The sequence below is a fragment of the Scatophagus argus genome, chromosome 1 (assembly GCF_020382885.2).
Source record: "Scatophagus argus isolate fScaArg1 chromosome 1, fScaArg1.pri, whole genome shotgun sequence".
Taxonomy (NCBI): Eukaryota; Metazoa; Chordata; class Actinopteri; family Scatophagidae; genus Scatophagus; species Scatophagus argus.
The window spans coordinates 287,799-314,705 of NC_058493.1; the positions used below are offsets into that span (position 1 = coordinate 287,799).

At 42.5% G+C, this 26,907-nt stretch overlaps 1 protein-coding gene and 1 long non-coding RNA gene across 2 annotated transcripts; one reads left to right on the top strand and one right to left on the bottom strand.

The window, feature by feature from the left end:
• Nucleotides 1–534: 534 nt before the first annotated feature.
• Nucleotides 535–6,084, bottom strand: LOC124052627 (cytochrome b-c1 complex subunit Rieske, mitochondrial). The gene is made up of 2 exons (XM_046377533.1): nt 5,789–6,084; nt 535–4,020 (listed from the first exon to the last, which is right to left on the bottom strand). The coding sequence occupies exons 1-2, from the start codon at nt 5,997–5,999 to the stop codon at nt 3,410–3,412; spliced, it is 822 nt and encodes a 273-aa protein (XP_046233489.1). The 5' UTR covers nt 6,000–6,084; the 3' UTR covers nt 535–3,409.
• A 206-nt stretch (nt 6,085–6,290) lies between these two features.
• On the top strand, nt 6,291–7,841 carry LOC124053284. The gene is made up of 2 exons (XR_006842163.1): nt 6,291–6,709; nt 6,908–7,841. It is a non-coding gene; the product is annotated as an uncharacterized LOC124053284 (long non-coding RNA).
• The last annotated feature ends 19,066 nt before the right edge of the window (nt 7,842–26,907 follow it).

Genomic DNA, 26,907 nt, shown 5'->3' on the forward strand with positions numbered 1-26,907 from the left:
ACCTTGGCCACGTTTGACCACGTTTGGTCAACTTTTCTTGGGGGGTTTTCAGTACAGAAAATGTCCACCATCACACGGCTCAGGGCTGCTCAGGTTCAGTAGAAGGTCCGTTAGGTCGAGTTCAAACTTGTTCAGACCATGTGTGCATGGAACCTTGACCACTACCAAAATATAGGAAAATCTGCCCCACCCTCATATTAAATATTACAACATATGCAAATACATTAAAATTCATATCCCCTACACTTACAACAAACGTGGGCTCTAAATTTATATTCAATAGAAAAAATGCTTAAACTTATATCTTTAATCTCATATGCCTCCATGAATCAGTGGCATTATCATCTAATTAATTAGTTATTTATCTAATGCATCCATCAGCTACAAAAAGCCCGAAAAGCTGGTAGTTACAGTGGATGTAAATAGTGGTTACTATGGAAATGATACACTGTCTCATCAAGTCACATTAGTGTAAACTGGCAGCTTTACAGAATGTTGCACAGGCATAATGCAAGTAGCTGCAAGATTTAGGGGTTTATTTTCTTAGATAGATAGCTAGACAGAGAGAATGGGAAAGAAGAGGAGAACATGAAAGGGTTTCTGCAGACCAATACTGGATTAGTGTCACCAATTCAGTATTGGACTAAAGATGACATATGGTCACATTTTGGGTATAAAATGTCATCACTCCATGATATTTTTTACAAATATAAGACATTTCTGTGATGCTTTGTCATAATTTGCTTTTAACGTCTTGAGTCATGGCCAAAAACATGTTTTGTAAGCACAATGGTGACATTGTACCACCAAAATGCACTCTGTTCATCCTTCAGTCCAAGTGGACTTTGTACCATTTCTAATTAAATTTCCTTAGTGTGTTCTTGAGATATTAAGGATGGGAGGAAAATTCAACCAGAGGTCCTCTTGCTGTCCCTACAGGGTCATTTACTGCAGTCATTCAGTCATTCCATTGTATTTCTTAAATACAAACAGATAAAAATAAAACCAAAACTATAATATACTATTGTGCCACAAAAATAAAAGTATACTACTAATTTAATTTACTACTATGATTATTTAATCAGCAAAGACGCTGATTATTTTAGCATCTTTGCTGTACAAAATGTCCCAAATGTCTACTTCATTTCTAATCAAGAATTTCAATGAAGGTAAACACATACACCATGTCACAAAAGTGAATACACCCTTCATATTTTTGTAAATATTTTTATTATATCCTTTCATGGGAGAGTACTAAAGAAATGTAACTTTGCTGCAATGTTAAGTAGTCTGTGTACAGTTTGTATAACAATGAAAATTTGCTGTCCCTTCAAAATAACTCAACACATAGCCATTAATGTCTAAACCGCTGGCAACAAAAGTGAGTACAACCCTAAGGGAAAATGTTCAAACTGAACCCAGAGTGTCAATATTTTGTGTGACCACCATTATTTTCCAGCACTTCCTTAACCCTCTTGGGCATGGAGTTCACCAGAGCTGCACAGGATGCCACTGGAATCCTCTTCCACTCTTCTATGATGACATTAGGGAGCTGGTAGATGTTAGAGACCTTGCGCTGTTGCACCTTCCGTTCGAGGATGCTCCACAGATGCTCTATAAGGTTTAGGTCAGGAGACATGCTCGGCCAGTCCATCACCTTTACCCTCAGCTTCTTTAGCAATGCAGTGGTCGACTTGGAGGTGTGCTTGGGGTCATTATCATGCTGGAATACTGCCCTGCGGCCCAGTTTCTGAAGAGATCATGCTCTGCTTGAGTAAGTCACAGTACATGTTAGCATTCATGTTTCACTCGATGAACTGGAATCCCCAGTGCCAGCAGCTCTCATGCAGCCCCAGACCATGACAATCCCACCACCATGCTTGACTGTAGGCAAGAGACACTTGTCTTTGTACTCCTCACCTGGTTGCCTTCACTCATGCTTGACACCATCTGAACCAAATAGGTTGATCTTGGTCTCATCTGACCACAGGACATGATTCCAGTAATCCATGTCCTTAGTCTGCTTGTCTTCTGCATCAACTTTAGAAGAGGCTTCTTTCTGGGACAACAGCCATGCAGACCAATATGATGCAGTGTGCGATGTATAGTTTGAGCACCAACAGACAGACCCCCCACCCTTTCAACCTCTGCAGCAATGCTGACAGCACTCCTACGTCTATTTTCCATGGACAACGCATGGATATAATGCTCAGCGTGTACACTCAACTTCTTTGGTCGATCATGGTGAGGCCTGAGTGGAACCTCTACTCTTAAACCATTGTATAGTGTTGGCCACCAGCTCAGTTTCAGCATGTTGGCAATTTTCTTATAGCCCTGGCCATCTTTATGTAGAGCTTCAATTCTTTCTTTAAGATTCTCAGAGAGTTCTTTGCCATGAGGTGCCATGTTGAACTTCCAGTGACCAGTACGAGGAGCGTGAGTGATAAGGCCAAATTTATTTCCCATCTGTTCCCCATTTACACCTGAGACCTTGTAACACTAACGAATCACATGAAACCAGGGAGGGAAAATGGCTAATAGGCCCAATTTGGACATTTTCACTTAGGTGTATACTCACTTCTGTTGCCAGCAGTTTAGACATTAATGGCTATGGGTTGAGCTATTTTGAAGGGACAGCAGCTTTTCACTGTTATACAAGCTGTACACAGACTACTTAACATTGCAGCAAAGTTTCATTTCTTTAGTGCTCTTCCATGAAAAGATATAATAAAATATTTACAAAAATGTGAAGGGTATACTCACTTTTGTGACATACTGTACACTGAACAAGCAGTATTTACTGTGATTCTTACAGTGATGTTGTTTGACTGATGTACTGGACATTTCAGCTTCAAATGAAACTGTGTTAAATTTCAGATCACAACATGAATGTAACCACCAAACTACTGCTATAAATGTGACACTGCAACAAGTAGTCAATGAGGCAGTAACTGGTATTTCACTGTTTGACATGGCCATTATTTTAAACAAAGAAAGGCTAAGTTGAGTCCAGGTTGTCAAAGGAAATACAATTCTTTATTAACTAGATGTGACACTATAAACTTTATAGGATAAGCAGGTGTTATTTCATTTCCACATCATATATGGAGCTGATGCTATCTTCCAAATGTTTACCATTTAACTGACGTTACCATATGCCACAATGATAAATATCAGAAAACCTAGGATAAAGAAAACACAGTAGCTCCTACTTGCTGTCTTCCTGTTTAGTAATTATGTTACATTAAATACACCAGGTAGAGAAGTTTACCATCATATGTTGTAATGTTTGGGAAAACTGACAGGGAGTGAGAGAATCTGCAAAGAAAAAAACATTTCCACATGCAACCATTATAATTTCTCTGCATTATCCCTGTTGTACAATGCGAGCTCAGTGTGACAGTGTTATTTATCCAACAATCACAGTGTCATCATCTGGAAACTCATAGAACGGAACCTCTAGGTTGAGGGGAGCAGGGCCTTTCCTGATGCGGCCTGAGGCGTCATAGTGCGAACCATGGCAAGGGCAGTAATAACCCCCAAAGTCACCAGCATTGGCAATGGGCACACAACCTAGATGTGTGCACACTCCAAGGACGATGACCCACCTCGGGTTAATGACACGGTCCTTATCGTGTTGAGGGTCTCGCAGCTCTGCAATGTTTACATTGGCCTCTGTAGCAATTTCCCTCTCTGTGCGGTGACGGACAAACAGTGGTTTGCCTCTCCACTTGAAAGTCATGTTCTTGCCTTCGGGGATGTCGCTCAGCTTAATTTCAATCTTTGACAGGGCCAGAACATCAGCTGAGGCACTCATGGAAGAAACAAACTGAGTGACAACGGTCTTGGCAGCATAGACGCCTACCACGGTGGTGGCGCCAGTGACCAGGTATGAGAAGGTTCTTCTGGATTCACTGCTCTCTTGAGAGGACTTGTTGGGGTCCAGCACCTCTGGGCGCCTGTAGTCAGAGAAGTCAGGTACTGTGATGTCTGTGTGAGCAAATCGGACTCCCGCACCACCTGCAGATAAAAGCAAATGGGTCATCAGTGACTGCATAGATAAACTATTCAACACCACTGACCAATGTGCACTGCAGCTGCCGGAGACAAGTTGCAGTGTCAGTCTAGTCAGTGTGTGCAGGTAGGGATGCACAATATTTATCAAAGTCATAAATTTCCCAGTATTAGAAAGTTTATATTAGTGTAGACTGACCAATAATGAGAAAACAGCTGATGAACAGTATATATGAATGAGTATAATATGAAGCAAAAATGCTTTTACTGACTTAAGCACATCTATAGTATACACTACATGATGATATACACCTTTATAGTTAGTTTGTGATTAATGCATAAACGCAAAGAAAAAGCCCAGCACACTGTTGTCGCACCTTTGCCATCAAACTGCTGCACCTGGGTAGAGTTAGTAGTTGTTGCTGGTGTGGACTCTCTCGCCTTCTTTTTTTTTTTTTTTTAAACAGTTTCAAAGCTCAGAGATGAATAAAATTTTTAACACAAGAAATTTAAGTGAGCTACATGTTAGCCTTACTTACAATCAGGTGAGCATAAACTACACATTCTAAGCTTATTAAAATACAAAAATGTTAAATTATCAGTTAATCAACATATAGATTCACAGACTTTTTTATTTGTTTCCATTATTATTCTCTTACATAAATGACACTTTTGCAGGTATAAAGGTGTCGGAAAACTTACCACACATGTAAGAAGTGGTAAAATTGTGATAGGGGTCTCCACATGTTGAGTTTCATTTCTTTACGCCAGGTGGTTTAAAAACGCAGCGTATTTATACGTTCACATTTCACGAATGGTTGGTATCCCAAGAAAACACATACACAAGCCCACATGTCCAAAATTAAAGTTACCCCAGACAGGTTATTCTATGTTCTGAACACAATACTGTTAGTGTTAATACCGGAGACTCCCTACGTAGGCTAAGCAAGTAAACGCAGCTAGCACAAGGATAATTAGCCTATGTTTACGTTAAAATGCACTTGGGTTTTATCCTATCCCACCCCCTGCGGCTGCTGCCACCACAAATTGGTTTCGAAAAACTGTATCCCACCAGATCAAACTGACGAACATGATTTAGCAGTAAAATACCATCAACATGTGGAGACCCCTTGCTGAATATTTAAAAATACTCGGGCATATAATTTGTTATTTTCGTACTGTTGAGATTACTGTACTTTCATGTTAAGTGTGCTCTAAATTAAGAAATCGACTACGAAAGCAATTTAGCTGCACCATTATTCCTATGGCCCTATGAATTGGGGGCACCGAAATGATAAATTTAAAAGCACCAATGCAAAAGGATGGAGCCCTAACGTCACAGGAGGTATACCGGGACACTGAAGGTATCGGATCATTGGCTCGTTTGACTTTGAAACAGCTAACAACAGTTGAAGGCAGACTGTCGGGGCCGTAGATTGTGATTGGCGTTCTGTTTACGTGTATGTCTCTCACAAACATACCGACAGACCCGAACACTCAGAATAAAAATAAAGATATTCCCACTTAATGCTGACCTCAAGTACAGGCCGCTTTTAGCCATCCGTGCTTGTTAACAACTTAGATAACCCGAATGCTAGTATTAGCCTGATTATGGTGAACTCACTGGTTGGTATTTCTATGATATTTTTACATGATATCCCATCATATATATTAGTTCAATGACTTAAAGACTATGATTCAATCCACAGAAAGATTCAGTTACAGCAGAAAGATGACTTAGTCCGCAAGTGCTAGCAGTCAGTTATAGACTTACCATTGATGCTAACAGTGACAGCAGGCCCTGTCTTTGGGCTTTGACCACTCAGCGATTCGCGGCACAGGAACTGTTTATTCGGGTTGAATAAAATCTCCTTTCCCTTTATAACAACCCCAGGTACCAGAACTTTCAGGGGGCCAGCGACCACAAAAGCCGTGGCCTGTATGTAAGGGGACAATACCCCTGACCGGGCAGCAAGAGACATCATTTCCGCGGCTGAATGCTACTACAACGACCTTGTGGGCCGCCTCCTCCTCTTCCTTCTTCTTCTTCTGCTGCTGCTGCTTTTTCTTCTCCCTCTTTTGACGTTTATTGGCAGTTGGCAAACAACGTTATGGTGATTTACCGCCACCAACTGGTATGGAGTGTGGATCAAGATAGCAAAACAAACAAACAAACAAAAAAATATTCCAGGGGCCCGTTTCATGAAGCAGGTTCAGCAAACTGTGAGTATGTATGTTAACTCTGAGTTGACAAACCCTGAGATGGAAAAACTCAGAGTTTCCTGTTTCAACAAAGCGGATTCGCATTGGTTTTGTCGACTCTGAGTATGTTAAGCTCGTGCACCGCGACTCTAAAAAAGCCCTCATCAATGGAGCCCCGATTCACTGATTCACCACGGAGGCCGGAGGGGAAAGAAAGCACTCAACATATTTTTCACCGCTGGAGCTGGAAATTTTGATGGAGGCGTACGGTGAATATCAGCAAATATTCCGGAAAAAAAGTAACACGGCAGCAGCGGCAAAAGAAGAGACAAGAAGAAAAGTGAGAAGAAAATCACTTCTCGAGTCAATGCGTAAGTTTTGTGTTTAATCACTCATAAAATATTGCATGTAAAAAATGGTATTGACCCTCTGTTCATGTGGTGCAACCAAGGAGGTGAAAAACGGGTGAAATATAAAAATATAATTCAGTCAGGTGAGGTGGAAACATACCATGCCTGGTTGTATCTCACTTTGCTAACGTTTGACATGTCAAACTATTTAAATGTATTTAAATGATTTAATACTGTACAACTCTTTCATCACCGCATGATGTTTCCACACATTCCGTTCTCTGTAATGTTTCATTAATTAATGTGGTGAAGTTAACATCTGACTCCTGTCTAGCCAACAGAAAGAGGGCAGGGGCCCCTAAAACGGGTGGAGGACCTGCACCACCACCTCTAACAGAGGCAGAGGAGATGGCCCTGAGCCAAACTACTGGAAGGCCAGTGGCTGAAGAAATCCCAGGGGGCAGCTCATCTGAGCCAGTCACCCCCCAGGACACAAGTGTCTTCATAACATGTAAGAAGTCCACACCTCTATAATATTTTTTATGAAGCCTCTTTTAGAGACAGGACGTTTGCTCTTGAATCCAGTAGACTCTGAGGGACATCTCCACCTATTGGAGCCTCATGTAGCCCAACTCCAGCCTGTTGTAAGTAACTCAACACACCAAAACTCATAACCAATAGTGGTATAAAGTTCACAGAATAAAATGCTTGTCTTCAAAGGATAATGAAGATGAAGACACTGTGTCTGCTGTCACAGAAAGGCCTACAGAGGCATCACATTAGATCAGCTTTACATGTACATGTGACATTCTTGTATGGATTTATATTGACATGGAAGCTAACATTGTTATCCTTTGTTAACAGAGCGTAACTGGACAGCATGAAGAGCGTCCATCAAACTCTGCAGCACCAATGAACACAGTGAGAGTTTCAGTAAACAACACAGTTTAATTCTGTACAATTTTACATGTAGAACAATATGATTTAATTTCATTCTTATGGATTTCCAGTTACCAGTTATACAGAATCCATCTCCTTAAACAGATAAAAAAACAGATAAGGAAATGGTTCACTTGGACCGCCAGATCCAAAAGGCAGATCTGGAAATCGAGATACTTAAATACAAGTTAGAGGTGAGTGTGCAGTCACAGGTAAATTTAATTTATTATTGGAACAATATGAAAAACTAACAGAAAAATGTTCTCTTTGTCTCTCTCTGTCTGTAGGATATAAGGAAGACTAAATAAAATGAATGCGTGACAGTGTGGTCATTTACTCTATGTGGTCGTGCTTTTATTGAGTTAACATGAAAAATGGTTATTGCATATGAGATCTCTGATTGCTCTTCCATCCTGGTTTTCTGGGAGGTGGATGGGGTCCTCCTCGTGGTCTTCTGTTTGTTGGGCAGGGTGTTGCTCTCCTCTAATAGTTGCAATATTATGGAGAATAACATATGCCACACTTATGTCACAGGTTCTCTCAGGGGTTACTCTGAGATGGTGTAAGCCCTGGAAACAGGGCTACAGTCATCTCTGCCCTGGCTCTTGTCCTGCAGTGTGCCGCAATGAAGTGCTGCTGGGGGCCTGGTTGAGGGTTTGGGTAAGGGGTTATGAGAGTTGGTTGGCAGGGGTAACTCCTGTCGCCCAGAAGGAAGCCGTCAATCTCTCCTGCAAGTAAAGTCACATTTATTTAATACTGATATTTTTCACAGACTAATTAGACAAAGATCTTTACAGTGACAAACAGCCACCAGTGCAGTGTTTCAGGCCACTTGCCACAGTATATTCTGTTGCTCAGAGTAGACTCTTGATATATACAGGAGTCATGCACAGACCCAGGCCACTTGGCTTCTACATTTGTGATGATGTGAGCTGCATCACAAGCGATTTTAACAGTACAGAAAATGAGACAGGTTAGCTGAAATCTGTGGGAGGACTTCCTGTTCACATAATATTCATTTTGTGAAGGAGCAGTGATAGGAATGTGAGTGCCATCAATGCAGCCAATCACATTTGGAAATCCTAAAAGACATTCAACTTTTTGCTCCCAGAGGTCTCAGCAACATGTTAACAGAAAAATTATTATTCATTTGAAATTATTTACCCGCAGCCCCATTTGATGGCTCTCACAGGTTTGTGGCCAGGAAAAACAAGACAAACTGAGAGAAACCGTTTCAGAGTGAGGCTCACCTTTCTGACAGCTCTGCAAACAGGTGCTTTACTTATGTGCTCTGCATCTCCAGTGTTGTATGAAACACTCCCGTTTGTAGAAACGTAGAGCAACGCAAAGTATCTGCTCAGTGGTGAGTTCACGGCCACGGTGGGTGATGTGAGTGATGAGAGGACGGATGAGGTTGTGAATGTATTGCAGTGACTGTAATGAAAATGATAACGCTCATATAAAAAGTCGGAACAGGATGAAAAATTACCCAGACGTGCTCGGAAAATCCTCGCCCGACGCAATCACATTTCTCTGTGAATCAGTATTGCTTCTTCGTCTACAGGCTCCTCCAGAAACAGACACTCGATTTTCATAAACTTAGCAGGTTCGACGGAGACTCGGTGAATAAGGAAACGGTTCAGGCTTATGTTCCGTAAAGGGGAGGAGTCAGAGACAAACTCGGGGTTTCTGGGATAAAACCTGCTCCCGACCAGGTTACGTTCACAGACTAAGTTACCGCGGTAACAGACTCTGAGTATGAGTTAGCTCCCTTTATGAAACGGGCTTAACTTACTCCTGAACTTACCCCGATCTCAGGGTTAACTTAGCTCGTTTCTTGAAACGCTTAACTCAGGGTTTCGCTGATTTCAGGCTTAACATACTCCGAGTTTCCACATAACCTATAATGAACATAACATAACATAATGAAACGGGCCCCAGTTTTTCACAATTGTTAAAACACATTTTTTGAATCCTCCTGTCCTTTTCTCAGAATTCTAAACACAAAACTTTTTTTTCTCAAACTGCATTCTCAAAACCCCTTTTTGCAAAATCATGCCATCACCTCAAAATAGTTTCACATGTGCTCAAAAGTGAACAATGTTGTCAGATCTTGCACAAATTGGACAAAACAGAAAAACTGCTGAGCAGTCATTAAACATTACACCAAAAAAAAGAAGAAAATACAGTGGTCAAGTCATGTTACTTATGGAGAAATATTTATTGGTCACAATAAAGTATAGCATATGCATTTTGTATCTCCAAAAGTAAAGACAAAAAAGATTTCACAACTCAGTGGATTTAGCATTTACTCTGCATTCAAACATGAACTATAGTATAATAGGTACTGTGGGAAAAAAAACATGCTGAAATTGACAAATACAAATGAAAGTGTCCAGCCTACTTTCAAAGGGCACTCTGTCAATTTGTTTCATTGGTATCCTGTTGCGATAGAGGATACAGTCAGTGGTGGAAAGGCTTACACTACTGATTCCCTCGAAGTCTGTATGGTTCTCAATTGTTGCTGTATTTCCCGTAGTGTAATGGCATTGTTTTTGATGGACAATGTCAGCTACAATGGCCTCCTGCTGGGGTGTGAACATGGGTGTCCTCCCACCCCAGTATGGCAGTCTTGCAATTCTGCAAAAAGAGAATGTGCAATGTAATGTAATGTTCTGTAATATATATACAGTATACAGTAGTACTTTAAACCTTCAATGACAAAACAGTGCAGTAAAGTAGACTGCACAAGTTCTCATGTCTGAATCTCTGGATTGTGTGACATAGAGAATCAGCTGATGTTTGGCTGGACTCTTTGGCCTGCCTCCCTCGTGGTCATGCCATGCACCAGTACATGGTCTATGACTGTAGCCCAAATTTCATCAGAAATTGGCACTCTTCCTCTTCCTCTCCCTCCTCTTCCTCTTTCTCTTTATTATTTATTATTTTTTGTATTTTGTATGGTGCACAGGAGAGACGTTAGCTCAGTCCAAACATGAGCAATATTAGCATCCAACAGCTAACTCACTCAACATTAGCTACGTTATGGCCACCTTAAAACTCTGGTCTGAAGTTCAGCTTTCAGTACGAAGAAACTCTACCACCACTACAGTAACTTTTAGTGGTATATCCAAATACTTAACCAACTACTGCTTGTTCATGGTTCACCGTTAACAGCAGTTATATCACAATGTTCATGAAAACCCTCAAATCATGTGCTAACCAAAGAACAGTGTGCCTCGTGGCAGCATCCACACTTGTCCCGTTGTTCACACAGCCAATAGCTGCAGGTGGTGCGTTTCGGTAAGCTCCGGATTTTAAATAGCAGACGAAGACCTGTATTTCCAAGTGCAATAAATCTAATCAGGGTTACACCTGAACCACCTGACCTATGGTGCAGGGAAAATGACAAAAATATGACTACTAAGTAGGAGGAGGATATATACTTGCTGTAACCACTGATCTGGCCAATTAAAATTATTGTATGTTGATGATGATCATGATGATGATGATGATTTTTCTGCACTATTGTTGATCTAACTGTCTACATGAAGGCTACACAAATGAATAAATCAATAATTGCACCAGACTGATAACACAGTTGAATAATTGCAAAATGAAATACATATAATGAAAATATTTTACAATATACTTGTTGTGCACTAATAGGAGCAATTTGGTTATTGGCAAAAGAGTCAATGATTATGGGGAATAATCAGTAAAGCAAAAATCAGTGTATGCTTTATACACATAAATATCGGGGCACCACCCTGTCATCAGGGACCAATAGCCAAATTAATTTATAGGAAAACAGTCTCTTAAAATTATGAAGGATGATTCCGAGCACTGGCTGTCATGAATACAGCTGTTATTACAAGTACATACACAATAACCACAGACAACAACAGGTTAAACTATAACAGGATTTATTAACCAGCAACAACCATCCAGAGATAAGTATCACTTTGTAATAAACACTATTATAATCTAAGTTTTATCAACACACATTAACTATTAACTAGGGATAACACAGGTACAGCAGCAAGAGTATATCTATAGATAGATGTGCATATATACAGGAGTGTGTGTGTGTGCGAGTGTGTGTGTGTGTGAAAGAGAGAGAGAGAGAGAGATGACAACAAACAGTATGGAGGCTAACAAGCTAGCCAGATAGCGGCTAACAAGCTAGCGGCTAAAAACAAACAAGATGGCGGTTAGCAAGATAGCAGCTAACAACAACAAGCTAGTGGCTGACTACAATTAAGATGGTGGATGGCCACATGAGTGGAGAACTACAACCAAAATGGCGAGTGGGGAAACTACAACCAAAATGGTGGAGGACTACATGAGAGGGAATCAGCACACGAGATGAACAACCACATAAAGGATGATTCAGCAAACAAAACAGCTAGTCAACACGAAAGTGATGACTCAGCAAAACCTAAATAGCTACAGAAGAATACGCCGGCCGTATTATTCAGAGCCAAGTTGATGATAACCCACGTAATGTTGCTTATATGGTCACAGAAGAGAACAATGGGCGGAAGCCTTTGAGTGCTACATACCCCTTGGCGACGGTTCGTGATCGCGTGCTCGGACTTTCGCCTCACCGTTCAGAAGGAAGAGTGTGAGGAAAGATAGAAATGAAAATACAAGAAACACAACCCAAATAAAGAATCCACTCCAATTCTTTGGAGTCTCGCGTATCACCACACAATAGCGGAGTCAGTAAACCGGAGCTTATCTGCTCAGCTATTGGTCCTTTAACCGGTGACGCACGGTCTCGCTGAAACGGTGGAAATGACCGATTGGAAAGAAAATCAATAAATGCAGCACTTATAAGTTACAGGAAATCATGTGTAAACAACCCTACTTTACACTATCTCTGCCCAGACATAAGCCTCTTACTTTGCGTTGCTCTGATCTTTCAGAGTTTGAAATAATAATCCGCTTAAACGTTCGCAGCGTCGTCCTCGGCGGGATGCTGGCAGTCCGGAGAAAATCACCGGTGAAGAAGTTAACAAACTTTGTTTCGTCCTTAACAAAGTTGGCGCGTGGCTCGTTAACGTGCGATCAGCTGATTGCCCAGCGATCCACATCGGAAAAAGAAAAAAAGGAAAAGTTCCAGAAAAAATACTGCAGTCTGTTTCTCGGCCTGTCCTCCACCTGTCTGAAGACCGCCACGATCATCCCCATCCCCAAGTCCTCCACAGTGATGAGCCTGAATGACTATCGGCCAGTAGCCCTCACTCCGATAGTCAGACTGGTCATGGCCCGCATCAGAGATTGCATAGATGTCACTGTGGACCCACACCAGTATGCTTATAGGAAGAACCGATCCGCAGAGGATGCCATATCTTCTGTGGTCCACACAGCTCTCTCCCACATAAAAAATAAGAGGTCCTATGTCCGTCTGCTCTTGGTGGATTTTACATCAGCTTTCAACACAATCATTCCGCAGACACTGATCTACAAGCTCAGTACTCTCGGACTGAGCTCCACCCACTGCAACTGGGTCCTGGACTTCCTGATGGACCAGCTCGGCGCATCATCTGAGCTGCCTGATCGTGAAGTTTGCGGATGATACAGCTGTGGTTGGATGCATCGCCAACAGCAATGACTCCGACTACAGGCAGGAGGTGGAACGCCTGGAGGGTTGGTGCAGAGAGAACAACCTCTGCATCAACGTGAAAAAGACCAAGGAGATAATCGTGGACTTCAGAAGGGGAAGACATCTCCTCCTTCCTCCCATGTACATCGGAGGGACAGCAGTAGAATTGGTCTCCAGCTTTAGGTACCTGGGTGTCCACATAACGGATGACCTCACCTGGAGCAACAACACTTCCTGCCTCATCAGGAAGGCACACCAGCGCATCTACTTCCTTAGGAGGCTGAGGCGTGCCGGACTGGGGAGCTCAGTCCTGACATCATTCTACAGATGTGTGGTGGAGAGTGTCCTGTGCTCCTGCATCACTGTGTGGCACGGCAGCTGCTCTGCGGCAGAGAAGAAGACTCTGCAGAGGGTGGTGAAAGCTGCACAGAAAACTATCCACAACCATGGACATTTACACCTCCAGGTGCAGGAAAAGGGCCTCCTGCATCATGAAGGACCCCACCCACCCCTCACACAAACTGTTTGCCCCTCTCCCCTCAGACAGGAGGCTGCGAAGTATTAAGAGCAGGACCACCAGACTGAGGAACAGCTTCTTCCTAGAAGCTGTGAGACTGTTGAACTCTGGAGGACCTCTGTAGCCCCTGCTGCTGTTAACACCCCCCCAACACACACACACACACACACCTCACTGTCCCTCTCCCTTCCCTGACAACCACCCATGAACATTGCACAATGCAGCCATTTTGTACAGAACTATGCACTACTTGTCTCATTTGCGCTATTCCTTCATTTGCACAATTCTGTAATACTGCTGTAAAATTGTTGCCATCTAGTCCCTGTTCACTGGTTATATTTTTATATATTGTTGTTTTTATATTTATAGCATTAGTATTTGTAGGTTATGTGTGTGAAATGACAATAAAGCTCCTTGAATCCTTGAATCCAATATCATGGTCCGTAGATGATCTAGCTACGCTTGGCTTTCTGGTTACCAGCTGTTAGCTATGCTGACCTCGGCATGCTAGACACCAGCTCAGTCGAATGAATAGTCGGCATGTCATTTCATAATACTGGATTCTCATTTTTTTCAGTTACCAGCACCGGCTTATCTTTGGCTAAATCACTGGCAGCCCTACAGCTCCATGCTTGGAGGTTCTGAGTCTCGTCCTTCCATCCTTCAATCTTGACTGCTTTTGTGCACAAGTAGGAGCAGCTTTCGTTATTAGCAGAATATCAATTTGATAATCATTAATAATCATAAAATTATTAACAAATAATGTTAAATTGTGGGGCACCACTCCACCACTATTACCAGAGACTAATAATCAAACTGAGAAAGCAGTCTCAATTCGGTTTTCACTGAGAGGTGTCCGTATCTGAGAGATATTAACACTAATCAAGTGAACAGTGAATCTGAGTTAGCCATCAGAATATAGCAGTTGTCACAACAATATAAGATAAGATAAACTTTATTGATCCCACAGAGGGGAAATTCACTTGTTGTGAAAGCTCACAAGAACAGAATAGAGTGCAAAAAGTGTACAAAGCAGTTTCAAAAAATATAAAGAGTTAGTAAGTGAGTTTTCAAGTAAATACTGTACAATATACAGCTATATACAAGTCCGCATGAAGGAGGAAAAGAGGACTAGACTGTTGAGTTGTACAGTCTAACAGCAGTGGGAATGAAGGACCTGCGGTAGCGCTCCTTCCTGCATTGGAGGTACAGCAGTCTGCCGCTGAAGGAGCTGTTCAGAGCCTCAACTGTCTGTGGCAGAGGGTGAGAGGTGTTGATGGATGTCAGCTTGGCTAACATCCTCCTCTCACCCACCTCTTCCACAGAGTCCAGTGGGCAGCCAAGGACAGAGCTGGCCCTCCTGACCAGCTTGTCCAGTCTCTTCCTGTCCTGGTCAGTGCTGCCATAGCAGAGGCTACCACAGAGTCATGAAGTGTCCACACACTCCGCCAACAATTCAATTCAATTCAATTCAGTTTAGGCCATCCGTCTGCTCAACAGTGAGTGTTAATCTGGACAGTCCTACTCCCACCTGCACTAGATGCAAATACTATTCATGTAAATACTGCACATTTTCACTTTTTTAAATTTTATTATTTTTTTTATAAGCGTTCTATTTTACAATATTTAAATTTTTTACTTACCTATTTTTTGGTAGCAGGGACATAAAGAATTTCACTGCACATTGTACCATGCATGATTGTGTGTGTGACAAATAAACCTATCTTGTATCCTATCTTGTATCTTGTATCTTTATTTATATAGTGCCAATTCACAACGAAAGTTTTCTCATGACACTTTCCAATTAGAGCAGGTCTAGACCAAACTCTTTAATTAAATTGTAATACAGAAAGTCCAACATTTCCCCTTGAGCAAGCACTTTGTGACAGTTGCGAGGAAAAACTGCCTTTTAGAAGGCAGAAACCTTGCAGCTGACCCCGACTCAAGATGGGCGGCCATCTGCCTTGACCGGTTGGGTTGAGAGACAAGGAGAGAGAGGGAGAGGGGGGTGGGGTGTGAGAGAAGGAGCACACAAGCAGAGATGCATAGCAGCAGTAATAATACTAGAAATATTGGCACTGTAGATAATGATAATGGAGTATACAGGAGGTACTATGGTGATTATGATAGCAGTATTAGTAACAGTAATAATGGTAGTAGCTGTACCCGGCAGTCTAAGTCTACAGCAGCATAACTAGGGGCCTAGGCCAGCCCTAACTATAAGCTTTATCAAACAGGAATATTGTTAGTCTGCTCTTAAATGTAGAGAGGGTGTCCACCTCCCGGATCGGAATCGGAAGATGGTTCCATAGTAGAGGAGCTTGATAACTAAAAGGTCTGGTTCCCAATCTACTTTTGAGGACTCTAGGAACCACAAGTAACGCAAAGCTCTGGTGGGATAATAGCCAACTATCAACTCTTTAGGACGGTGCCTGAACGTTCAGGGCTTTATATGTGAGGAGGAGAATTTTAAAATCTATCCTGAATTTTACAGGTAGCCAATGTAGAGAAGCCAGCACAGGAGAAATATGATCTCTCATGCTGGTTCTTGAGAGTAATCTTGCTGCAGCGTTCTGGATGAGCTGGAGAGTCTTTATAGATTTATTTGGGGCAGCCTGATAGAAGGGAATTACAATAATCCAGCCTGGAGGTAATGAATGCATGGACTAGTTTTTCTGCATCTTTCTGACCCAGAATGTACCTAATTTTGTTATTAGAATTATGTGTGTGTTAAAGGACATGTCCTGGTCAAAGATAACTCCTAAATTCCTTACAGTGGAGCGTGAGGCCACAGTTAAGCCATCTAGCATTGCTATATCACTGCATAATTTGTTTCTAAGGTGTTCAGGGCCCAGAACAATTACTTCGGTTTTGTCTGAATTTAGAAGTAGGAAATTGCAAGTCATTCAGGTTTCTATGTCTTTAAGACATGCCTGAAGTCTGACTAGCTGATTTGTTTCATCTGGTTTCACTGACAAGTACAATTGTATGTCATCTGCATAACAATGAAAACGTATGGACTCTTTCCCAATAATATCACTGATGGGGAGCATATAAAGAGTGAATAATATGGGCCCAAGGACAGAACCTTGGGGAACTCCGTGACTAACTTGTGTGAGTGTGGACGATGTATCATTAACATGAACAAATTGAGATCGATCTGATAAATAAGACTGAAACCAGCTCAATGCAGTTCCTTTGATGCCAATTAGACAAGACAAGACAACTTTATTTGTATAGCCCATTTTTACAAGAAGTTTGTCTCAAAAGGCTTAATATAACATCAGCAACATCCTCTGCCCTTCGACCCTCACATTGACTAAGGAAAAACTCCCAGAAAAACCTTTAACAGGAAAAAATGGGAGAAACCTCAGGGTGAGCAACAGAGGAGGGATCCCTCACCCAGGACGGGCAGATGTGCAATGGATGTTGTACAGGCAGGAAAGCAGTCAACGACCCGCGAACAACATTACTAAAAAGACAAGTAAAACAAAATCTCAACTCATAAAAATTTTAAATTTTCATGTGATTCATCTGTTCATTTTCACTTTTGATACCACCTCAATATGATTTTAACATTTCACAAGACTGAAATTATAATGAAATGCTGTATCATTCATGTATTTTTCATATTCTGTTGAAAACCACTATCCTATCAATTCAATTCAGTTCAATTTCGGCCCGCAGGGAGAACCACCCCGCCGATAGTTGGTGCACAGAAGAATGACAGGCAAATGTCAACAGTAGACATTGGGTTAGTCATAGAGCCGGATGCAGTTCAACATGAAGATCTGGATGGAGAGATACCTGCAGAAAGATACACAGAGAGAGAGAGAAAAGGAGGGAGAGACACAAAACTACAATTAGGTGTTACAATCTGTGTAATAGGATAGAATGGTCAATGGCTGAATTTCTGGAGGTGACATCTGCTGGTGTTGTAGGTGAAGTCCGAAGTGTAAAGGGTGAAGAGGAAAGGTGAGAGCACTTTTCCCGGGGGGGGGGGCCCCGTGTTGCAGACCACCACCTCAGACACACAGTTGCGCAGTCTCACATACTTCAGCCTGTTGGCGAGATAATCGATGAGTATGAATATGCAAATGATCACAAACAACAACTAGTTAAGCTATAACATAATTGATTAACAACAGTAATATCAATTTATAACCAACACTACTTCCAATTAATAAAGAGCTGTCATGGACTACAACAAACAAAACAACAAGCAACCATACACAATAAGAAATATAGTGAAAAAGTATAACACATTACAGTACACCTTTTTGATAACCGAAAATTTAAAGGTAAAATAATGTTGTCTGTTTACGACAAACTAATAAGAAAAATCAAGGTATATTGTAAACCTGTTCATAGTAATTTACTTTAAAGTTAACAACTTTCATATAAACCAGTTTGCAGTGATTTGCACGAAAATGAATCACAAATCGATGAGGGTGGATGATCGGTAACAAAAAGTAAATGAGTGCAGCACTTACAAGTCCAAAAATCACACATTAACAATGCTATCTTAATAATGCCTCTGCCCTCTTACTGTGCATGTTGCTCCGATTCTTCAGAGTTTGGAAAAGAAATACTCCACTTGAACGTCCACAGCGCTATCCTCGGCGGGGTGCTGATGGTCCGTTACTTCGTTCCTCTGGCAATGCGGAGTATTGATGTGTTCCTCGGTGGGAGCGGGTTAAATCACCAGCAAAAAAAAAAACTAACTTTGTTTCGTCCTTAACAACTAATCAAACACTTGAATGTTGCTCCCTTCGGCGACCTGGACACCTAGGAGAGCTTGGAGTAGCTCTCACTGTCACAGCACACATGGGGAAAAAGGCCACACCTGAGGATCTGGCTTTTATTACCTGAGTGATGTCATCTTGGACCCTCGTGGAGATGACTGGACCACAGCCAATGTCCATCCTGATCCTGAGTTTGAATTCAGGATGTATGACTAGGTGTGCGTCATGGGGGGGGGCACATGGCTAGAGATCTCAACACGTCACTTCCTGTTTCTGCTCTGTCCTACTCATGCACTTGCTTATGTTTGCTGCTCGGTGGTGGGGATTTACTTCAATCGACATACTTTGTGTTAACTTTCACTGTGGTTGGTTTTGACAAATAAGTACACAAGCACACAGAAAGTTTAATAACTGCACAATCCTCTGGATTCTTTCCTTTCCCGATCCCTGTTCTGTCTCCGTCGCTCAGCTCAGCTTAGTGCTAGCATGGCTTCTTCCCCTTGCTCTCCCTCTCCCGTCTTCTGCAAGGTGTGTGAAATGTTTAGCTATTTCTCTGCCTCCTTTAGTGAGAGTGAGATGTGTAGAAAGTGTAGCGTATTCACAGTTTTGGAGGCGAGGCTAAGTGAGTTAGAGGCCCAGCTCTGTACTATAGATCCTAGTCCAGCAGCCCTGACAGCTAGCCAGCAGCAGTTAGCCTGTGCGGACTGGCCTGCCTTAGTTGATGTCAGCCGAAGGGAGGTTGGGTGGCGGTTTGAAAGAAGCATAGTCCAAAACAAAGTCCCGTGGTTCGCCACCAACTGCTTTGTGTATCTACCTGCTTTTCCCCACACTGGCACACGCGCTGAGAAACTGAGCATCCATGAGAAACCTGCATCCCAGGGGCAAGAGCGGGCGACATAAAGGGCAATTTAAATCTGCTGGCGAGAGATAAGAGTAAATATAGTAAGATTATAATTCACGTTGGCACTAATGACACCCAGCTGCGCCAGTCGGAGGTCACCAAAGCCAATATGGAGTCGGTGTGTAGTTTAGCAAAAACTATGTCGGACTCCGTAGCGTCCTCTGGTCCCCTCCTGAATCTGACCACTGATGACATGTTTAGCCGCATGCCATCGCTCCGTTGCTGGCTGTCATGGTTGTGTTTAGAAAGCAATGTGGCCTCGATTCCCGGTCAGGGAACAAAGCTTTGGGGCAGTCGTGGATCAGCGGTTAGGGTGTCGGACCCGTAACCGGTGGATCGCTGGTTCGATTCCCCGTCCTGGTGTGCATGGCTGAGGTACCCTTGAGCAAGGTACCTAACCCCCACTGCTCCCCGGGCGCTGCACGCGGTCGCCCACTGCCCCGGGTTTGCTGTGTGTGTGCACGTCACTTGGGTGGGTTAAATGCAGAGCACAAATTTCGTTGGAGTGAGTTCCCTCCAATGACAAAATATGTCACTTTCTTTTTTAATATGTCACTTTCTTTATAGATAACTGGGAGACTTTCTGGGGAAAACCTGGCCTTACCAGCAGAGACGGCATTCATCCCACCTGGGGTGGTGCGGCTCTTATTTCTACCAATATAGCCAAGTTTATTAGACAACCAACCCCCTGACAACCCAGGGTCGAGGCCAGGAAGTCGCTGTCTTACAGACTTCTCTGCTGCTTCTGTAGGGCTGCCGCCCTCCGTTAAAAGTAGAATAAATAAAAACATAATATAAATAAATAAAAATATAAATAGTCCAACTAGCACAAAATTTAAGAAGTGTTAATCAAAATAACCTCATAACAATAGATACTAGCAATTAAACAAAACCAAAAAATAGGACAATTAGATGTGGATTGTTAAATATACGATCCTTCCACTCTAAATCCCTCCTAGTCAATGATCTAATTATTGATCATCAGTCCGAAATATTCTGTCTCACTGAGACTTGGTTACGGGATAGTTTAAACGAATCAACTCCGTCTGGTTATATTAACTATCATGTAGGAGTGGCAGCAATCTACCAATCCAGTCTCCAGATTAATCCCAAACCTAAATCTTTCTATAGTTCATTTGAGAGTCTCACTCTCAGCCTCTCACCAAAACTGGAAGTTAGAAAAGCAGTTGTTGTGTATCACCCACCTCCTGCTGCTTACTCAGAGTTCCTGTCTGAGTTTTCAGACTTCTTATCTAGTTTAGTGCTCAGCACAGATAAAGTCATTATAGTGGGTGACTTTAACATTCATATGGATGTTGACTCTGATGGCCCTAAAACAGCCTTTAACTCACTCTTATATTCCATAGGTTTCCTTCAGATAGTAAATGAACCAACACACTGTCATAATCACATCCCCGATCTGGTTCTCACCTATAGCCTAGAAACTAAGAACCTGTTAGTTGTCCCTCAAAACCCTCTCCTTTCAGACCATTCAGATGCCTCTCTGAGAGTACTGTAGTGTAGACAGATTTAGGGATGCCATCCCATCACAGCTCCCTTTAGCACCAGGAACCAGTAAAACAGAACATACTGATTTAAATATTACTCCTGGCTGCAGAAATTGATTGCTTTGTCAACAAAACTGCAGCCACTTTACACACAGTTTTAGATATGGTTGCCCCACAAGAAAGAAGGTTACAAATCATAGGAGGCTAGCTCCGTGGTATAATTCAAATATATGAACACTAATGCAAATATCAAGACGAATGGAGAGGAAGTGGTACTCCTCCAAATCAGTTGAATCCCAAAGGGCCTGGAAAGATTGTTGATTGACATATAAAAAAGCCCTTCATAAAGCCAGAACAGCTTATTATTCATCATTTCAGAATTTCAATTATAACAACCTGTCATGTTTGTACTTTGTAATATATGATGTTTATTGCATGTATGTTTCTCTCTCTTTCATCCTCTCTGTCCTGTCTTGAAGGACCTGCAGTAGCGCTCCTTCCTACACTGATGGTGTAGCAGTCTGCCGCTGAAGGAGCTGCTCAGAGCTTCCACTGTCTGATGCAGAAGGTGAGGGGCATTGTCCATGATGGATGTCAGCTTGGCTAACATCCTCCTCTCACCCACCTCCTCCACGGAGTCCAGTGGGCAGCCCAGGACAGAACTGGCCCTCCTGACCAGCTTGTTCAATCTCTTGCTGTCCTGGTTTGTGCTGCTCGGTCCCTAACAGACCACAGCGTAGTGAATAGCAGAGGCTACCACAGAGTCATAAAAAGTCTTTAGGGAGGGACCTGCACACTCCAAAGGACCTCAATCTCCTCAGAAGGTGAAGGTGACTTTGGCCCTTCTTGTACAGGGCATCGGTGTTATGTGACCAGTAAAGTTTATGATTGAGGTGAACACCCAGATACTTAAACTGTCCATCATCTCAATGTCAATGTCTCAATTTAAGCACAGGTGGTTGCGCTTGCTGCTGCAGGTCCACACTGCTGTTTTGGCTTTATGTGGGTTTTGTTTCCTCTCTTGCTTCTGTGTCGTTTCCCTTTTTGGTCCGGACTCCGGCGGCTGGCGTGACTGAAGCGCCGTCCACCTTTGTCCATTTTGTTGAGCGCTGCCTGAGCCCTGACTGGCCTCGGCGGGGTGCTGACGGTCCTAGCACTGACTGTTTTGCGACTGTATAGTGCTCACGACACCAATGCGGGTCCTGGTGGTGTTACGCCGTCTTCTATAGTTGTTGTTCTTTTTTGTAATTGTGTTGGTTTCCTTTTCATTGCATTGATGAGTTTATTAAATTGTTTCCTTTTGTTTTTCCTTTTATTTAGGTAAGTGCTCCAAGGTTTCTGCCTTCTAAAAGGCAGTTTTTCCTCTTCCTCCCTTTTTCCTCCTTTTTTTCTATTGGCTTGTGCCCACTTAAAAGAAATTCAAAAGTTACTGAACATTGGTCAGTTAAAAACAAGATTTAGTGGAAAGACTATTAAATGTTCAATTTCAATGTCATATGTCAGAACAAGGTAAAAAGTGTGATTAAAACAGTTGGTTTATGTACTCACTGACAGAAGCTGAAAGAAACAAATAAAAAGATAAATTTACAAAGACTATCATTGTCATTGTCCAAATGAATATTAAAATCTCCCACGATAATTACTGTTGTGCACTAGTAGGAGCAATTTGGTTATTGGCAAAAGAGTCAATGATTATTTACGGCGAATAATCATTAAAGCAAAAATCAGTGTATGCTTTATACACGTAAAAATTGGGGCACCACCCTGTCACCAGGGACCAATAGCCAAATTAATAAACAGGAAATAGCAGTCTCTTAAAATTATGAAGGATGAATCTGTCATGAATCCAGCTGTTATTACAAGTACATTCACAATAACCACAGACAACGACAGGTTAAACTATAACAGGATTTATTAACCAGCAACAACCATCCATAGATAAGCATCACTTTATAATAAACACTATTATAATCTAAGTTTTATCAACACACATTAACTATTAACTAGGGATAACACAGGTACAGCAGCAAGGGTATATATATACATAGGTGTGCATATATACAGGAGTGTGTGTGTGTATGTGTATGAATGAGAGAGAGAGAGAGAGAGAGAGAGATAGCGGTGGAGACCAGGATGGCAGAGGGATGACGCGGGGGCGTGTCCCTCGAAGCCAAGATGGCGGGTTGTCGCGTGAGTGACGTCAGCAAGACCAAGATGGCGATAGAGTGGCACGCAGGACGTGCAGTTCAGAGCCAAGATGGCGATAGCCCACATACTGTGGCTGACGTGGCAAACAAAGACTACAAAGGCAAAGATCCTCGAGCGTCACGTGTCTCGCAAGGAGATTTGTGATCGCGTGCTCGGACTCATGCCCATGTAAAAATGAGTGCGAGAGATAAGGATAGAAGAGGAACTTAAAGAATTAAGAACCCAGTAAAGATCACCACTTCAGTTCTTTTGAGTGTCACACTATCACCACACAATAGCGGAGTCAGTAAACCGAAGTTTATCTGCTCAGATATTGGTCTTTTAACCCGTGGTGCGTGAGCTCACGGAACTGATGGATTTGGATGATCGGTAACAAAAATTAAATGAGTGCGGCGCTTACAAGCAAAAGTCACACATTAGCAACTCTATCTTAATGCTGGTAACAAAAATGAAATGACTGCAGCACATATAAGTTAAAGAAAATCATGTGTAAATAACCCTACTTTACACTATCTCTGCCTTAATAATGCGTCTGCCTTAATAATGCCTCCGCCCAGACATAAGCCTCTTACTGTGAATTGCTCCGGACCTTCGGAGTTGGAAAATTAATAGTCCATTTAAACATTTGCCACGTTGTCGTCAGCGGGGTGCTGGCGATCGGTTGTTTCGTTCCTTTGGCGATGCGGCGTATCACTGTGTGTTCCTCTGCGGCAGTGGGGAAAATCACCAATGGAAAAAAAACAAATAACTTTGTTTCGTCCTTAAACAAAGTTAAGAACTGTGACCTAGGATTTTAAAGTGATGATAATTATCAAACATTTGACTGTTGCTCCCTTTCGGCGAGCTGGACACCTCGGAGAGCCTGGAATAGCTCCCACTGTCACAGCAAGCACAGGGAAAAAGCAACGACTGAGGGTCACAGTGAACTTTTATTACCTGAGTGATGTCGCCTCGGACCCCCGTGGAGATGGCTGGCACACAGCCAATGCCCGTGCCGGTTCTGAGTTTGAATTCAGATTTATGACTAGGTGTACGTCATGGGTGGAGGTCTCTAACGGTTCGTCACTCTAGCTCAGGTCTCTTGGGTTACATGTAGGCCTCTCTATTGTTCTCCAGAGCGCATGGCCAGAGATCCCAACAATTACTTAGGGACTAGACTTGATAAAAATACTGAGAATTCTTATAAAAATTACATGGACAAGGAGCACAGTATATTGTAACAATTGAAATTGGCCGCACTGTTTTCCAGGCTGGGTGTGAAAGACTAAGAATAAGGCTTTAGATGACAAAGACCTAATGTTTAAGAGTCTATATTTAATTCTATAATTTGTTTGAACTGTTGTGATGTTGGTGTTCAGCTTAATTAGGTTTGTCTCCTCTCATGTCTCCTCTCAGTGCGGAGGAGCAGTAGCTCTACTCTGAGTTCCCTCCAGATGTCTGAGCTTTCTGAGGCTGTGCCCAGCCACCCTGCGGAGGGAACTTATTTCAGCCACTTGTATTCATTATCTTTATTATATTCATCATTATATTCAGGCACTACCCAGAGTTCATGACCATGGGTGAGAGTTGGGACACTGATGGACCAGTAAATTGAGAGCTTTGTCTTCAGCTAAAAGGCAAAACTTACAGCCGCCAACATAAACCAGGCTCTCCCTCTGACACAGAGATTGAACAGTCTTGTAGCAACAGGCCATCCACCCCATATTCTCGGATAGCCCCCATGCAGTACAGTGAGAGACACGCTGCAAGCCTTTTCCAAGTCCACAAAACACACGTAGACTGGTTGGGTAACTGACCCTTGTGAGGCTGTAGAGCTGGTCCAGTGTTTCAAAGCCAGGAAAAAAACTATATTGTTCCTCTTGCAACTGACGTTCTGATAAGAGGTGGACTCTCCTTTCCAACATCCTGGAGTTGACCCTCCCAGGGAGACTGAGTAGTGTGATTCCTCTATAGTTGGAACACACCCTCTGGTCCCTGGTCCTAGGAACATAAGGGGGCTCAAACCCCTCCACCACAATAAGGTTCATGGAGAGAGTTGTTATTAATCAAGATCAATAAGAAATGGGGCTAGACTGGAAAAACCTGGAGCGATGACCAAAAATAATGAATTCAGTCTCAAATGGTGTGTTCACCTAAAAATGTCAACATCTGAGAGATACAGGCATTGTAGGAACAGGGAAGGTATAAATGTGAGCGCTGACTCTGTCAACCAGGTCTTTATCACAACACAGAAAAACTAGGATAAGTTTTCTGTACAAGATACAAGATAGGTTTATTTGTCACACACACAATCATACACGGTACAATGTGCAGTGAAATTCTTTGTGTCCCTGCTACCAAAAAATAGGTAAGTTAAATTTAAATATCGTACAATGAAACGCTTATAAAAAAAATAATAAAATTAAAAAAGTGAAAATATGCCGTATTTACATGAATAGTATTTACATCTAGTGCAGGTGGGAGTAGGATTGTCCAGATTACGCTCACTGTTGAGCAGATGGCCTGGGGGAAGAAGCTTTTCCTCATCCTCTCCGTGTTGGTTCTCAGGCAGCGGAACCGACGGCCTGATGGCAACAGGGAGAAGAGTGAGTGTCTGGGGTGATGGGGCTGCCTTGATGTAAATGTTCTGCAGGTCGGGTAAAGTTGTTCTGATTGTCCGCTCAGCTGAGCGGACTACCCTCCTGAGGGCTGAGAGGTCCTGCTTTGTGCAGCTGCCCATCCATGTGGTGATGCTCCCACATGGATGTCTGTAATATGACAAGATCTACTAACATAATTTACATGTATCATACATCAACATTACCCTTGTTCATAAGTCGTATCACACACTATGACTACTAGCTATGACTACAAAAATCAAACAAGCAAGCAGTATGTGTGAATGTTTGTGTGTACAGGTGAGGAAAGCAAGATGGCAGACGCAACAGTTGATGGAAACAAGATGGTGGACATGACCTTAACTTACTGGTGCCTCTCCTGTAAACATGTATCATTAGCTACGGTGGAGGTGATCCAAACAGGAGATCGCCATTCCACTTGGACATAGTTTAAGTGTAAGAATGTGTTGGTTAGTAAGTAAGGAGAAACAGGAAGAGGCAGAAGCACTCAGTGGCACACAAAGGGAGAAGCAGCATTTACAATCTACAACAAACAAACACCTACACATGCAATGGCAGCACACTGATCTTCCTGAAGCTATATACGAAGTGGGGAAATCAGCAGGTAACAAAATAAAACACACTGTGATTAACTTCTTCTGCCCAGTGCTAAAAGCCTCTCACTGTGTGTGGCAGACACGAGGGGGTATGGAAGGAAAAATGGGAATAATATGGATTCATGGATTCACTCATGGTTAATGAGCTCAACAACAATGAGCCACCCTGGGAATTTCACCCAGAGAATTACCCTTTTATGAAACTAGGCACACAGGTTCGTGACTCCAGACGGTATGAGACGTGCTTCCAAGTTATAAAATGCAAGTTTATTAAATAAACATTTTAAAAAAATCAGTAAAACACCACTCACACGGGAAGGGGAAAGGGGAAGGAACCTAATCAGTGCTGAGGCCTAGTGGATAGGTGAGGGCTAGTGCAGGGGAAGAACCCGCAAAACTTTAGAAAAGGCAAATCGAACTTCTTAAGTCACTCCAAAAACCCACTCCCAGGGACACAGCAGATGGGGGGAAACGTCACGACCAACCAGCAGCACTACCACCACTGGCCTCCAGCAACTGAAAAGGAAGGGAAATTAAACAACAGTGAGGTAAAGGAAACAGTTACTAGGGTTATAACAGAATAATGCAAAATCAATGAACCAAAATAGAGTGTTTTGGAGTGTGCAGGCCCCTCCTAAGGACTTTTTATGACTCTGTGGTAGCCTCTGCTATTCAGTATGCTGTGGTCTGTTGGGGAC